The 16,791-nt window shown below is 35.9% G+C and overlaps 1 protein-coding gene across 1 annotated transcript; it reads right to left on the bottom strand.

Annotated features, from left to right (window-relative positions):
• Positions 1-5,516: 5,516 nt before the first annotated feature.
• Positions 5,517-7,697, bottom strand: LOC148904730 (uncharacterized). The gene is made up of 5 exons (XM_089025215.1): positions 7,204-7,697; positions 6,582-7,117; positions 6,148-6,505; positions 5,812-6,009; positions 5,517-5,622 (listed from the first exon to the last, which is right to left on the bottom strand). Exons 1-5 carry the CDS (start codon positions 7,555-7,557, stop codon positions 5,533-5,535), a joined length of 1,536 nt encoding a protein of 511 aa, XP_088881341.1. The 5' UTR covers positions 7,558-7,697; the 3' UTR covers positions 5,517-5,532.
• Between the last annotated feature and the right edge of the window lie 9,094 nt (positions 7,698-16,791).

Genomic DNA, 16,791 nt, shown 5'->3' with positions numbered 1-16,791 from the left:
AATTATTTGCCCGTGGAATGTGGTTTTCTTTGTTTAAGATATAATTGATACGTGTAAACCCTGGTGAACGAGCACTTGTACGGTGTTTGGACGAAAGAAAGCTTTATAATGGACGGTTTCTACGAATATTCTTTATTTCCTCAGATAAAGTATATTTTTCTTGAACGGTCATTATTGATATTATTACAAACCACTATTAACTATGTATAAACGTTAACCATTTACTCCATAAGTACACAATAAATAGTCAGCTTGATTCAATACCAAAGTCACCTGGATAGCACAGAAATAAGATTATATCTCTCCCTTCTTTCTTCTCACAGACTTCGCAGGGCGTCGGAAATGAAAGATCCTATGTCAGAGCATCAACGGGAGAAGACAACCTAGTGCTAGAGGTTGCAAACATCTATGGGAGAAACGACTATCAAAAATAATTCAACACGTGGAAAACAGGATGTTCCAACTACCGTTGCAAACACAAAACTTTTACAGGACTTCGAAGTTTGCCCAAAAACGAGAGAGAGTATACAGAAGGTTGAAGCAATTAATTGATTCTAGGTAAACATAACAGTATTAGTACACCTACACACTGAATCTGTACGGCCTGCAGTGGTTTTCACTAGCAGCGCGGCAAACGCAAGCATAAGCTAAGGTTAATTTCAGAGTGAAAACGGGACGTTTATAAGCGCAAGTTCACTATATTTACTAGCGCACAACCAAAAGCCCTAGCGTAAGAAATAAGGCAAAGTTTTGCTATCTTGTGCTTGCATTATCGCAGCGTTGGGCGGTTTTCACTACAAAATAAGGTCTCTTGCGTTGCACTTGCGTCGCTAGTGAAAACCGGCCTTATAAATTATGATCGTTCATTCACACTACAAATGTTTGTTGTTTTTTTTTTTTTTGGTGAAGGAAAACCATAAAGGATGAAAGGATACCAGCCCGCGTTACAAATGTAACAGCACCAACTGCCACAGTCCCACGAATGTCTGCGACTTCAACTGTAGTGCGCGAAATTGAGAAGCAGGATTCTCGCTATTTGTATTCTATGCAGGAAACTGGTTCAAATGCAAGCCCAATGTCCATTATGCTGCTTCAAGAACAGCGGACATAAAGGACAGAAAAGAGGCTGAAAAGAGGAAAAGAGAAGGACAGGAAGACGTCGATACCGAAGAAGATCAACCAAAAAAAAAAGAGTTAAAAACCGAGCCGGCTAAAATTAAGCAGTGCTTTCGGGGTTTTTAAGACAATGATTACCTACGATAAGAATATATCAGGAGTAAAGACTTCAATTTTAGGACTTAATTGGTACCGCAAAGGGGGAAAGAAAATATTATATTGCCACAAAGATTTTTTAATTTCCGACGAGAACCGTACCACGCCGTTTGATATGTTCTTTCAAATCGTCGTCTAATGATAGGTGCTATTCTATTTCAATATGAAAGACCTCAGGAAAGAAAATCAAAAAATGATGAATGAGACCCTAAAAACCTTTCCAACTATGATGATGTCAATGATGGAGATGATGGAAAGGGAGAGAAATGAAGATCGTGAATTCATGATGAAAATAATACCAAGACGCAAGCGATGATCCTTGGTCCATCAACATATAAGTACGATTTCCAAGTCAATGGCAACGATGTAAAAATCGAACCTACTTTGAGAATTCTTGGCTTCACATTGGATAAAAGGCTTACCTTTAAGGAGCATATCACAGAGCAGCTCAAGAAAGTTTATGCAAAGACATCTGCCTTAAAACGAATCTCACGCTTTGTATCCGTGAGCACAAATGACTCTATTATACAAATCATTTATAGTTCCACACTTAGAATATTGTAGCATAATACTTATTGGTCTTGGGAAAGTTCAGGACAACAGACTCGAAGATGCTAATTATTATGTTTTAAGAACACTTTTTCAAATTAAGAACGAAAGCTATGAAAGTCTGTTAAAGTTAGTACGTATGGACACTTTAAAAAAGGTATTATCAGGCATTGATCTTGATATATAAATGCCTTAACTCTATTGGTCCACAATATATTAAGGATTTTATAAATCTAAGAGAAGTTAGTTACAATTTAAGGGGGAAGGGAAGTAATCTGGCTCAACCTCATTTCAACTCTGAATGGATGCATAAGTCGTTCTCCTATATTAGTTATAAGTTGTGGAATAAGCTACCTATTAATGTCAGAAACTGTGGGAGTCTGCAAGAATTCAAGAGGGCTTTAAGAAAATTAAAATTTGAATCGTTATATTAGGCATAGATTTGTAAAATATTTACTTAAGTCTTTCTTATTATTATTTAATTAGTAGTCACAATTCATAACATTTCTTCCTTTAATTTAGGTTTATATGGTTTGGGGTGGTTTTATTTTAACATGGATTTCTATTATGTATTTTTTGTATATTTAGGGAATTTAGGTTATAGATTATGAGTAGGAGTGGGTTGGAATGGGTGGGGTGGGGTGGTTCAGTATACTTTTACCGTGATTTGCACACTTAGATAATATTTTTAGATCTAGAATTTTATCTGTATTGTATTGCTATTTAGATTTAAGTTTAGCACGTGCACGTTCTAACGAGACTTTATTGTAAGTTCCTGTGTGTCTACGTGAATAAATAGAATTACTTACTTACTTATTCCTTCTCCACCAATAAGGGGGAGTATATGCACTCCAGTGTAGTCATCAAAGCCATTTGTAGTTCTTTACTTGACAAGTCATAAATGCTCTTCATCTAATCACGCTATCCGTGGTATTAGTTTGCAGATTGTTACATGGACGTCAGGATCGTTGAAAGTCCCACAGAAATATAACACTTTCACGCATTTTATTTTGGAAATTACCGTCAGTTAGTCCATAAGGTTGCAGTTTGAGTAAAAAAACAAGATTGCTGTTTCGGAAATGCCAAGAACGCAAAAATCATTATCTTTATAATCAGTTCTGAACTGCCTATCGTTTATGTACACATACGTCATCGATTCATCAGTAAATTGCAGGAGAAATACTTTTAGTGTTCAAAATTATATCCTGCCGAAGAAAAACTCTTGTATTTGAATTTCAATTCGTCTATCTTATTAGTATACTTCTAATCGAGCAACAATTATGTCAGAAGTAACTTGGAGATTTAAAACAAGGGGAGGCAGAACTTTTCTTGCTTTCGATGAAACCGAATCGCTGTTGGAGGTAGATCATTAAGTGTCCCAAAACATGAAGATTATGAGGACGAATACGCTTCGGTGCGTATAGTACGAATCCAATAATGCCACATTGTTGGTCAGTTTCCGTACACGTATGTTAAAAGTTGATGAATAATTTGATGTACATTTTAGTTGAAATGCAAAGGCGTCAGTAAGCAAATCATGTGCAACCTCGGTGGTTTGGATAATCAAAATTGCGACATCTCTAAATCCGCTACTGTTGGTGAACTTAGTAATTCGAAAGACTTTGTAGAGTTTTTCGAAAACGGGCAGAAAAGTGGTATCACTCCCATCGAAGACATTGTCCAAAGCCGCTCCTTTCAGTGTTATGGATTTCTGCCCCTCAAGTAGGTGTAGCCATTATATTCATGTTCTTCAGTCCGTTGTCAGTAGAACGGGTTAAATGAACTCATTGTTCACGAGTATCCATGATATCTTAGGAACGGAAGAGGAGGGTTTCGAGACTTTACTATGCAATATTCCGATTCCCGAATCGTTGGAGGACAGTGGTTATATGGAATATTACATCTCGGGCATCTCCGAAAGCTATGGTAAATATGCAACTCACTTAATTTGAAGTACTCGGGAGATATTTATTCAAGAAGATTAAAATGCATATTAAATCCCTTTATCTCTTAAGTTGAACAACGAGAGCATGACAAAAATGACATTGCGGAACCCGGAAGGAAGATATGAAGAAAAACCAAATCAGAAAATTTCCGGCAAGAAAATAGGGGAGGTACTTTTCAACACTGACATGAATGCTGGAACCACAATTGGTGAACATCTTCCAAAGGACTCGTCTCCAACCTGCCCCCCAAATTTGAAATTTGGTTCGCCAGATAAGTGGACGAAAGATAATTTCTACTCCCAGCAGTCGTATTTTAACAGGGTTCCGGACATAAATAAAAGCAAGGCATGGAACAAGCCTGGTACCTAGTACTAGTACCTTAGCTCTTCTTTTATTAACTAAACATTACTATTTTTCCTTTTGGAGAGGATGCGGCACATTATTTCGTTACTTCAAAGTCTCCCAGCTATCTGCAAGAAATTGGGACCTTGCAAATCTAATAATGGATCGAATCGAAGGAGGAACACTCAACAAGAATAAAAAGAAGCGATCAGGGCCAAAGGGCCGTAACAGTCTATCAGACATCATTTGACTGTCTAGATAAAGTGGACGTCCTGGAGCAAGAGAGCATTATCAATGATGTTCTAAAACAATAATTGGACGGGAACTTTGAGGAGGCATCAGATATTGCCAACTCAAAAACCATGAAGAAGTTGAAAACTAGTGCGAGCGGTATAGAGGTAAAAACGTACAATACGTTTAAGGGGATGGGGAGGATGAAAACCTTTTTTTTGAGCTAATAATGCCCGATTTTCTGTAGAACTCGGCTGATTCTTTTGACAAAAAGCTGGAAGAGAAGACCCATGACCTGGAGATAATTAAAGCTGTTAAGTGGCAAGTTTTTTAAGTAGGGGTCTACTAGACATATTTTAAGGGTAAAATAAGAATTCCAATTGTTTTACAGACAAACAAGACCTTGGAACATGATGTGAAATTACTGTTAACACAAAATGAAAAGTCGCACCAGGTATAAAAGAGAAATGATATTCAGTCGCTAAATTTCAATTTACTATAAAAACTTAACAGGATACTCTTAATATATATGTATGTAGAACCATGAGACCTTACGGATGAAATTTATGGCTCTCGAAAAGAAGAAAGCAGGTTTAGAAAAAGTGATTCTAAGTTTTCTTGTCAATTAAAACCTTGATTTTGTAACGATGTGTCAATTAAAGTGTATATCAGGTCTAGAATTTTTTTTACGGTTTTGGCATCTCTAGATGATATAAATAAATATTCCAAAAAAAATTTTTCGATTTCGAATTTTTTTCACCTCGAAATCAGCCTTCAAAGTTAGATTTCTGGCGACGCCCAGTCGTGTTGGCCGTGTTTTAGGAGACTGGTAACTAGTGACGTAAATTCGAGAACCGAGAAAAGCGATTGTCAAGGATACGAGTAGACAAAGTATTGTAAACATTGACCCGTTAGTGACTTTCATTCCTTCAAAAAACATAAATTTCAATATATAATTTCACAAGATGGCTACGAACTATTACGGGAGTGATTGCAGCTCTGAAAGCGAGATTTCAAGTATATATTCAGAGGAAGAGGATGGAGAAATTGAGGACGAATGCCATCAACATGCTGAAACACACGAGTCAGATGATAGCTACCCCAGGTCTGAATCTCACGAATTGGTAGGACCATATTCTTCAGAACCACTTGCTGATGCGGACTGGCTCAGTGTAAAATTGTAATTGTAATCTCAAATTGTAAGGCCAATTTGAAGAAGGAAGTTGATGCTCCTATTGAAACCAACGTACTCCATCGCCGTACTGCTACCAGTTTCATTTCTCTAAAAGGAACAATGGCACAATGCAAAGATTAGCATTAATTATCTTATAGAGTCAAATAAGAATGTGTGTACAGAACATAATGAATGTAAAGTCAACAAAGTGCTTTTTTACAAGTTTAATTCTCACTACCTGTTTTGGCAGTAAGGACAGATATAGTAGAATCATAACATCCAATGATGATAACATACCTGTACGAGGGAAAAATGAATAATGTTCGGCAAATTACAAAGGAAGATTGAGTATACTCCAAATTTGGCGCTGTGCCCCATGCTGTCATGCCTGGCATCTCCAGATAGTGTTAGGGGCTCTGGCAGTGACTTTACTTCACTTAGCATTACTTTTTGGTACTTTTTCCAAAACAGCAGGATGGAAGGAAACAGCTTTTCCTAAAATTCAAAAAATAAATTTACATGGAAAATAATTCTCCTACTTCTCAGGTACAGAGCCCTTGTTTGCATTACTCAACTAAATTCAACTATGATAGATCATTTTTATAAATAAAGCATTTTGTAAACATTGCGTACCCCTTGATGTTTAAAGAAAGTAGTAAGTGTGATGCAGGCAACTCCCATGTGCTGAAATAGCCTGAAAACCTTGCTTGCAGAAGCACCTGCAGTTAGGACAGCAAAGCACAGGAGAATATTACCAGCTGGGATCTTAGTGCCTGTCATGTTGGGTTGGCTTCTCCAAGTATTTTCCTTCTTTGGGCATCTGGGGTTTTGGCATGTAGTAGTGATATTGACCATAGTCCCTACTTCTCGGTATGTCACAACAGGGTTTTCAGTCTTGCAGGAGTGGCAGAAGGAGAACAACAATAACAGCTTGGACAAGAAGACAATGTACTTAGGCTCAGTTCTAGTGCTATAGTTGCTTGAATTGAATCTGTAAGACAAAACAACAGCAAAACAAATTATTTTTTGTCAAGATTTAAACTATAAAGATCAAATTTATTCCATACCTCTTTCCTGTCATATGCTCTTCATCCTCCGTTTCAGTTTCTGTCTCTGTATCTGTGTAGGGGTGATAGTCAACGTCATCAGGGATACTCTCAGGCTCTTCCTCTGTAATGTCATAGTCAACTGTGTCCTCATCATCTTCCTCCACTTCCATATTTACATACTCATCGTCTTGTTCCAAATTCTCTCCGATCCTTTCTCCAAGACCTTCTTCATGGTCGTTCAGCTGTGTTAAATTACACTGAATACCACAGGACGATTTTGGAGTGGGTTCCTTTGCCAGAGAATCGATCTTGTTTTTTAAATCGATGCATTTATTATGTAGCAATCGTTTTTCTTCTTTGAGCTTTTTGCAAGCCAAGCAATCTGGAGTCTGGGTGCTGAAATCCCGCGCTGAAGAACAATCCTCGGCACTGATTACTGTATCAGGCTCCTCTGCATTGTCTACAAGTAACCTGTCTTCATTCTCAAGCTCTCTAACAGGTCCCATGGCTTCTCTGGACTCACCAGTACTAGCAGCGATCATGTCTCTAAGAATCTATATAGTAAACAAACGATAGTGCTACAGTTGGGGCATATAGTCCAATATGTGTGACATTTTTTTATTATCAATCGACGACTTACCTTTCGGCGATTTCTTTGAGAATTGTTGGCTTCAGCTGAACTAGTCGATGGAACTGGGTAAAGTTTTGGGTATGACACAATTCCGGTCTCATCCCTTACTAAGTGTGCCAGCTTTCTGTCGTCTTCTCCGAAAGAGTAACGCTGACTGTAGTCCTCTGGAGAAAAGTGCTCCGAGCATATTGCCGAAGTCGCCGTAGGCGTCCATTTTGCTCGTCTTTTCAACACAAAATCGACCCATCTTTTCCTTCTAGCCTTTGCTATTGGTCGGTCATCATTAAAATAAGGGATCGTATGAAGTTTTATGCCTTTCTTCGTTATATTTGAACACCCTCCAACCACGCACCTACTAGGCATATTTACAATACTTCGAAAGGCCGATCTAAACTGTGTCACCGAATTTACGTCACAGAAAAACTAGTGCCAGTCCATTAGCGTCTCCCAAAACACGGCCAACACGACTGGGCGTCGCCAGAAATCTAACTTTGAAGGCTGATTTCGAGATGAAAAAAATTCGAAATCGAAAAATTTTTTTGGGAATATTTATCTATATCATCTAGAGATGACAAAACCGTAAAAAAATTCTAGACCTGATATACACTTTAATGTAGAGCATTTTACCTCTAGGAGTTTGAAGTACTCAGAAAAGATAACGAGTTTCTTACCACCAAATTGATGGAGAAAGAGAAGAAGTAAACAATGAAAAAGGTTGCCGAGGAGCAAAAAGACGTGCGTTCCAAAGATAGCATGAGAGATAAAAGGGTAACTATATGTCTTAGACACGGAAATGAGATGCTCAATCTTTATTGATTCCCCCTTTATAGAGAACACAAACTTTAGTAGCCCCCCAATAAACAGTTTGTTTTGTGTCAGTGTCATTGCTATTATGAAAAATAATAATGGACAAAAATGTTCGCCCCCTAATTTCCATAATAGCCGCTCCCTAACGTGCTGTATCTATATCCTTTTACAGTCCTACAATGAAGGCCAACTAAATCTTCACGTTGATGGCGTGGTCGCTGTGGCTTACGAAAACATATTTTACTTGGGAGTAGTAAGGGAGTAGGTCAAGCGTCCCACCATTGAATTCTTAAAGAAGAATAATGAATAAAGAATATTTCAGATAATGTTTCTCGAAGACATGGGATGTGAGTCTTCCATTGTTTTTAAATACACTTCTGGCCAGGTTTACAACTTTGGATCAAGTCCAGGTGTAGGTGCAAGATGCAAAGTATATCTATTATATTTATGTACGGGATTATGTTTCATTTCGCCTCATTACCTTTCTTTAAGTCAGTTTTCTAAGTGTCTTTGTTTCATTGTTTTTCATTGTTTTCTGTACTTATAAGGATTTTTCCATTTCATTGATTATTCAAATTTCCAGTATATATTCACTAGAACCAAATTTTTTGTAGTCAGTCAAATTCAAGTTTGGACCAGTTTGTTTTGTAAGTATTTTTGTCGTTCATTTCGCCGGTTCTTGAGTTCTTGGTTTACTTTAGTTATTCTCTATATTTAACCTATATATTTATTTGTTGTTGAAACCGTATTTAAGGTATTAAAACTCCTGGTTACAACCCAATTTGTAATAAGTTTATGGTTGCGCCCACACCAGGGTTGTCTTTTCTGTCCCTAAAGCCTGAGATTAACATCAAATTCAGAGATCACTTTGGTGTGTATAAATTTAAAATGACTGTACCCATACAATCAATCAATCAGTTTATTCAATCTACCTTTCTGGAAATATAGTAACAAGTATTCAAAATTCTATTAACAATAATTGTACAAATATGTAATAAAAGAAATAGTGATTGCAGATTTTATAATTGAATGTATATATATCCAGAAGGAAGACACCTAAAGAAGAAACCATAGGCTTATATTCTTGAGGTGTCTTATATAAGCTTGGATAATTTAGATATAATTATTTGATGAAGCATGAAGGTGTATATTGTCATATATAAAAATGAATATATAGAAATAAATACATATTAGTACATACATATGCACATGAAGTTAAAGTTAGAAAGTAGTAATTTACAATGATCAGTAATTATAAAGAGTTCATTTACAATTTAATTTAAAAATAATAAAAAAATACAGATATTAAACTCAATTGATAGATTAAATTAATAAGCACGTAAAGATCAGTGTTTAGACATAACAGCTGATGACATGCTTTTTTAGTGTAATTTTAAAAATAGATTTTGAACTTGCTGACCTAATGTGATTGCGTATCATGTTCCACAGTTTTGGCCCTTGACTTATTACTGTGAATTGTTTGATATTGGTTCTACAGAAAGCAGGTCTATAATTATTTGACTGTCTAGTTGGATAATTATGGATTTGGGAGTTTTTTACAAATTTGTTTTGAAAGGAGTTAGGCAAAATTTTATTACTCGGGCTACCTGTAAGGTAGGCCGAGTTTAGGTTTCGGTTTTGTATCAGTCTATCGTATGGTCGAGGTTTTACATGATGAATATGCATACGATCGAGACAGTCATGAAAGCGAGGCGACGCACGAGTGCAAGTCATGTGACCTACATGTTGGGTCGGAGGTTTTCTTGCTCTCTGCTCATCGTCGGTGGTTTGTTATGGCGAATTCCTTTTCTTCTGGGACACTCAAAATACACACAAACGCACACGTCGTTCGCGGTAGACCCACACTAAAAGATGTCGAGCGTTTTCGGAACGGGTCGGTCCGCGAACTCAAAGCAAAATGGCAAAAGAATGCCAAAGATACCAGAAAGATTACCAGAAATGTGAACTCAAATGAAACTCAAATGAAACTCAAATGAACTCAAATGGACAAACGTACAAACTTACTCAAACGTACTTAAACGAACAAACAATCACTAACTCTTTAGTAAGCGGGAACTTCATTGATAACTGCTTCGAAGATGATGGAGACAAAGAAAACATTCCATGTAAGCTGAAGATGGACGCCATATTGGAATCTTTCAAGACAACATTTCATGCCTTCCGCGAATCAACAAGCATTGGACTTACGCCATTTTCATCGAGGATAAGTTTTTTATGTATTCTTTTCTTTTTGTTCTCAATTTTGGACAGTTTCTACAACATTCTATCGTTCGTTCAACTATTAGTAGCGAGCCTGTTGTGCATGATGTTGATTTTAATTGTACATTTCATAAATGAGTCAACTAAGAGTTTGGTATACTCTTTGGAAAATGACTGTGATTTATTGGAAAAGGCTGTACAGTTATCTGTATTTGTTGATCACAATAAATTATTATATTTATTAGAGGATTGCAGGTCTCGTTATGCCAAATTTTATACTTCTCAGTACCGTGTTGAGCACAAGCCTCGTGTTGCTTCGCGTGATCAAGAACCAAGTAGAGTCCCTGTTGAACAACTCGCACGCCTTTTGCACAAAAGCAATATTTGATTCTCATGCTCGGAATTCATATGGCCTCCCTCATCCTCAAGGTACTTGTGTACTCCTAGATGTCGATGACTTTAATGCTTTAATAAATTACTTCCAAAGTTTTTATGACAATTCAACAGGTTGTTTTGAACTCAGGGGAGTGCATATCACAGAAATGTGTGAACAAAACAATGCAAGTGAAAATACCTTTAATCTACCAACCCACATAACTGAACAGAGTGAAGTGATTGGTAAAGGCACAGATGATGATCAACAAAGCCACAACAGTCATAATACAAGTTTCAATGCCTATATGAATGGTATAATTTTGAAATGTTGCTGCGCTATATCATTTTATTGTATTTGTTTTTCTGTTTTAAAATCCTGTAACTATTGGAATTCAGATACATTGGAATCAATTTCTGATCATGGAAACATGTTTTATACTCGGAGCCTCAACAAAGAGTGCCTTACAATCAATGATTTACCAGCAAGCCTTCAGATATATGATGCAGATATAAGTGTTAAAAATAATTTACAAAAACAAGGCAAATTGTACTGCACATCTGCTACAAGCAAATTAGAACTACAGAAGATAATAACAAATAATACAAAAGGCAATACTGGATTTTTAGCATGGCTGTCCAATTCTTGCATTCGTTGCATTTTTCACCATAAATGCCGGACCACCGACTTTTATCTCATAGTGTTATACAATGGGGAATTTGATATGTTTGAAAAAGTAACCAGTGTATCCACCTTAGTACAGAAAATGATTGGTATAACAACACAAACACTTCAAAATGAGTTAGATTACCATATTTTATTTATATCCTGCTCAACTCAATTATCAAACACTGCAAGACAAGGTATCATAAGGAAACACAAATCAAATGCACAAAAAAAGGTTAATGCTGAGAAACGCAAATTAAGCTATGCAAACATGAATCCTGCCCTTAAGAAACAACGTTTGTCTCAACAAGCAGAACAGCATAAATCTATGAACACTGCAAAAAGAGAAAAAAACCTTTCACACCTGAGATCTAACAGTCAAGTAAGATACCACTACCATCTGCTATCAATCGTGAAGCATTTGGATCAGGAAGCGAAAATGCCAAAGCATTAGCCCTACAAAATGCTCAATATTCTTTTATCTTTTTTACCAAGCAAACCGCCTGACAACAACGGTTCCCGCGAGACCCTCTCATTTTTTCGGAGTTGACCAACATAAACACATCCTCTCCGATTGCGCTCCTTTACTTTCACACTTCTACTACTTTCTCACCTTCTTTGTTTTCGACATAGGTAGCCCGAGTAAACGCCAATAAGGGCGTCTAGTTTCATTTTCTATTGAATACATAAATAGCCCTAACTGAAGAGAGCGAATATCTTGCAGTTTTAATAAGTTATATTGAGAAAATAAGGGAGAAGTGTGAGCATCATATCTAGAGTTAGTAATAATCCTGATTACGTATTTTTGAAGTATTTTTAAACGATTTAAATTACTTTCATAGGTAGAGCACCATATGATATTGCCATAATAAAGATAAGGGTAAACCAAAGTATAATAAAGCATAAGAAGAGATTTTTGTGAAATAAAGAACTAAGATTTAGATATAATTCCTATAGATTTAGATATTTTCCCAGCAACAGTACAAATGTGATCTTTCCAGCTTAAGTGTTCGTCAATTATGACACCTAAGAATTTGGTGCTTTGTTTACGTTCAATTAACACATTATTAATTTTTAAAGTCAGATTATTGCTATTCAATGTCCTATGTCTTGGCTTAAATAGTATATAGTTAGTTTTCTTGATATTTATAGTAAGTTTGTTCACGATTAACCATGTCGAAACTTTGTCAAGCTCAGAGTTCAAGATATAATTTAAATTATTCACATTTTTATCAGAATAAAATACATTAGTATCATCGGCAAATAATATAAATTTCAGTAGATCTGAAGAGTTCGCTATGTCGTTGACATAAATAATAAATAATAAAGGTCCTAGAATACTTCCTTGAGGAATACCGCAATTAATCGTCATCTGGGTAGATAATTTATTTTCAATTTCAACATATTGCTTTCTATTTGTTAAATAACTGGTAATCCAGTTCAAAGCTAATCCTCTAATTCCATAATATTCTAATTTTTTTACAAGTATGTTGTGATTTACTGTATCAAAAGCTTTTGACAGGTCCAGGAATACACCTGTGGAAAGTTCCTTATTATCAATTGATGAAGAAATGTGGTTAACCATTTGAATAATAGCTAAGTTGGTCGAATAACTGGATCGAAAGCCATATTGATGTTCATAAAGTATGTTATGCTTCGTTATAAAAGCAACTAACCTATCATAAATGACCTTCTCAAAGAATTTTGAAAAGACAGGGAGTATAGAAATTGGTCTATAGTTACTAAATTCAGAAGAACAACCACTTTTATATATAGGAATCACCCTGGCAAGTTTAGTACTATTAGGAACAATGCCAGTGGAAATAGATAGATTTATAACATGTGACAGTGGTTTAGCCAGAGATTGAATATTAGCTCTGATGTCTTTAATGTTGACACCATCAAACCCAGTTGCTTTACCTATCTTGAAGCCAACAGAGAGATGTGTGATTTCATCTTCTGTGACTGGAGTTAAAAAGATTGTTTCACTAATCCTATTACTAAGATATTGTTCAGGTAAGATATTTGAGTGTGGCAGTTTTTTGGCAAGGCTTGGCCCAATATTTGTGAAAAATTCACAAAACTTATTTGCAATAGACAAAGGATCCTTTATTTCATTTCCATTATGAGAAAAAGTTGTTGGCATTTTTGGTTTATTTTTTTTCTTGTTAATAACTTCATTTAGAAGTTTCCAAGTGGCTCTTAGGTTTCCTTTAGCTGATTCAAACTTGGAATCATAGAAACTACGTTTTGATAACTTCAATAAGCAGGATAGTTTGTTTTTATATTTCTTGTATTTTTGTTCAACAAATGGAGTGGGGTTACGTAAGAATTCCTTATAAAGTTTACATTTAGCTTTGATAGATGTTAGAAGTCCTTTGGTGATCCAAGGTTTACTAGCTAATTTTGCTTTCTTTCTTGTTATTGTTTTGACTGGAAAACATCTTTCATATATGTTGTTATAAGTAGCAACAAAGTTATCATAAGCGATATTAGGGTTGTGAGAATTAATGACTGTATTCCAATTACACCTATTTAGTTCTTCGCTGAAAAGCTCTTTAGTATGAGTGTTTATTTGTCGTCTAGTTACTCTTATGTTTCTAGATTCAGCATTGTCCTGCAAGGGAACTATAGAAAAGATTGGCAAATGATCTGAAATGTCTGTGAATAATATACCATTGATAGATTGGTCATTTTGAATTAAACAGTTAGTAAAGATGTTGTCAATAGAAGTAGCTGTGTGTGAAGTTATTCTAGTAGGACGATTGATAATTGGTAGAAAAGCATGTGAAAACATAGTATCAAGAAAATCATTGGTGTTGTTATGCTGTTGATATTTCAGGAGGTCTATGTTAAAGTCCCCCATTAAATAACAGTCTTTTTGTTCTTTTGAAAATTTAGGCAAAATTTCATTCAATTTGTTCATAAACATTTGAAAATTTGAATTGGGTGGCCTATATAATACCCCTATAACTACATTTCTTTGGTGAGGTCTAATTATTTCGATAAAGATAGACTCCAGAATTTGAGAATCAAAAACTGTAAGGTTATTTCTTAGTTTAAAGTTTATGTCATCTTTTATGAATAAACCTACTCCACCACCAGGTCTATCATCACGAGATTTATGAATAAAATTATACCCTTCTATGTTTATGTAATCACTGGTGGAATTTCTTTTATCAAGCCAAGTTTCAGTAATACCAATGAGTGAAAAAGTCAGGTCTAGAGTAGTGAGAAAATCTGTTAATTTAGTGAGGTTTTGATTAATACTGCGAGCATTTAAATGCAATAAAGAAAATTTTGAGTTATTGTTGTCATTACACGTAATCTCATTAAATTGCTCAGAGATATAATAGTCGCTATTGGGTATGTTGAGATATTGTACATCTGGATCTAAATCCGAATTAGCAGCAATATTTTTCTCTAACATCAATGGATTAAAAACTAGAGATTCTAATCGATCGTGTTGGTATCTAATAGGGCCCTGTTGTAATTCGTACAGGGCCATTCTGAATGACTCATCATCCAGGTGTATGAAAGGAAGATGATCTACTAAGTCCATAGTAATAAGTTCAGTTTAAGTTACTTTACAATTTAAAGCAATAATCGATAAACTTAACTGAATGGTCAGACAGATCAAAGCTAAAGTCATTCTTCGCTGGTTTGTTGTTGGACTGCTTCAGCTTGGTTATCAGGTGTAGTGGCAATATTAACTGGTTGCATCCATGAAACAGCATGTGGAGTAAATCCTGTCATTGACATTGGTCTCGGCATCCTCGTAATTGGCATTGCACTGGGCATCGCGCCAACATATAATGGCGGCTGTCCAGGAAGGCCTGGGCCCAAGCGCCTGTAGTTATCATGAACGACAAGCTTGTCATAGCGAAGAAAAGCGACTTTCCCGCTGTTTCTTACCTCTATCATCTTAGTTATTAGCTGTTTTCGTTTTTCGAAGATCCGGTCAGAGAAATCTTCTCTGATGACAGTCTTGCTGCCCTTCAGCTTTCTTCTCGACCGTATTATTTCTTCCCGATCTTTATAGTTTAGAAATTTGGCCACAATTGGTCTTGGTTTATTCGCATCAGGCTTCTTTGCTCCTACTCCGTGGGCTCTTTCAATAACAATATTATCAGCATCAAGCTCGAGTTTTTCTTTGATTACTTCTTTGATCTTTTCCTCCGATTGCTGCCAGGATTCGTTCCCGCGTTTGACTTCTTCGATTCCCTCAAAGCACAAGTTATTTCTTCTGGAACGGTTTTCTAAATCATCTGTCTTGTCCAGTAGTGCTTCAATGTTGTTTTCTAGTCTCTCTAATCGATCTTTGCAGTTAGTTTTCTTCATTTCAGCGACTTTTGCCTGAGTGTAATGGAGGCTAGTTTTAAGAGTCCTGGACTTCTTTGATTAGATTGTCGATTCTAACATTGGTAGATTCAATAAATGTGGAGAAAAATGATTTCATGGTAGATTCTTGTATACTTAGGAGTTCTTTCATGAAGATTAAATGATTGTGTAACCCTTCAGCTTCCTCTTTCTCAAATTTGTCGGCGCTGGTTTTGGAACGTGTACCACTCGCCATGTTGGTATACATACTTCTTTCAAGTCAGCACATTGAGATATGGTGTGCTAATCTTTAAAAAAATTGCCCTAAATTGAGGTACTTCCTTAAAAACATAACAAACTTATTCATTAGTTGTCATGGTAACCATAAAAACCAATGCAGGAAGAGCTGTGTATGTTGATATTAAAGAAAGTTTACCAATAGTTTATTTCCAAAATTTAAATCTCGGTCATTTAAAGCTCGGTCAATAACATCATTGGATATCCAAAAGTGTTTTAAATATAAATTATTTCCTATACATTTTGATAGTTGCATGGTTTCCATTAAGCATGTTTTAGTCATAGACCACACGATCCTGTGTCATATTTCTATCTAGGTACAGTAAACCTATACTTATTTAATACATTTCATTTGTCCTTTAGTATGGAGTGATGAGCGACACACATACAAAAATGTCCAAGAGCTTTTTAATTCTAAATACAGTAAGTGAAAGAGTATCGATAATTCATGTTATTATTTTGAACTGGTTTAATAACTATCTGGATGGAAGGACTCAAACTGTTTGTGTAAATGGCTCCATTTCAGAAGTACAAAGTTTGCAATCTGGTGTTCCACAAGGGTCTGCATTTGGCCCTTTGCTATTCATAGTATTTATCAACGACTTACCTATCTGTGTTACACAATGTAAAGTAGCGCTATATGCTGATGACACCGCCCTTTCCTTTACCCACAAAGATGTCAAGACAATAGAGAGTGTTCTTCAACAAGAAATAGATGCTGTTGGTAACTGGTTTTCTCGAAATGGCCTGGCTATAAACTGCTCAGAGACTAACGTTATTCTCTTTGGTACAAGTTAGCCACTGGCAAAAGCCCACAAGCCTTAAGTAAAGATGAGTGATACAGATCTACCTCGAAAAGATTCTATTAAATATCTCGGTCCAATAATGGACGATAAATTGAACTGACATGAACA

This window comes from Actinia tenebrosa, unplaced genomic scaffold (assembly GCF_029948245.1).
Source record: "Actinia tenebrosa isolate PJP-AT-01 unplaced genomic scaffold, QUT_ActTen_1.0 PGA_scaffold9__36_contigs__length_13948895, whole genome shotgun sequence".
Lineage (NCBI taxonomy): Eukaryota > Metazoa > Cnidaria > Anthozoa > Actiniaria > Actiniidae > Actinia > Actinia tenebrosa.
The sequence above is the reverse complement of the archived record's forward strand: the minus strand, read 5'-3'. Positions and strand labels throughout refer to the sequence as shown.

Coding starts and splice junctions, on each gene's coding strand:
- LOC148904730 (XM_089025215.1), bottom strand. CDS start 7,557: ATGCCTAGTAGGTGCGTGGTTGGAGGGTGTTCAAATATAACGAAGAAA. Junction 6,506..6,581: donor GAGCATATGACAGGAAAGAG/GTATGGAATAAA, acceptor TTTGTCTTACAG/ATTCAATTCAAGCAACTATA. Junction 5,623..5,811: donor TTCATTTTTCCCTCGTACAG/GTATGTTATCAT, acceptor TGTTCCTTTTAG/AGAAATGAAACTGGTAGCAG.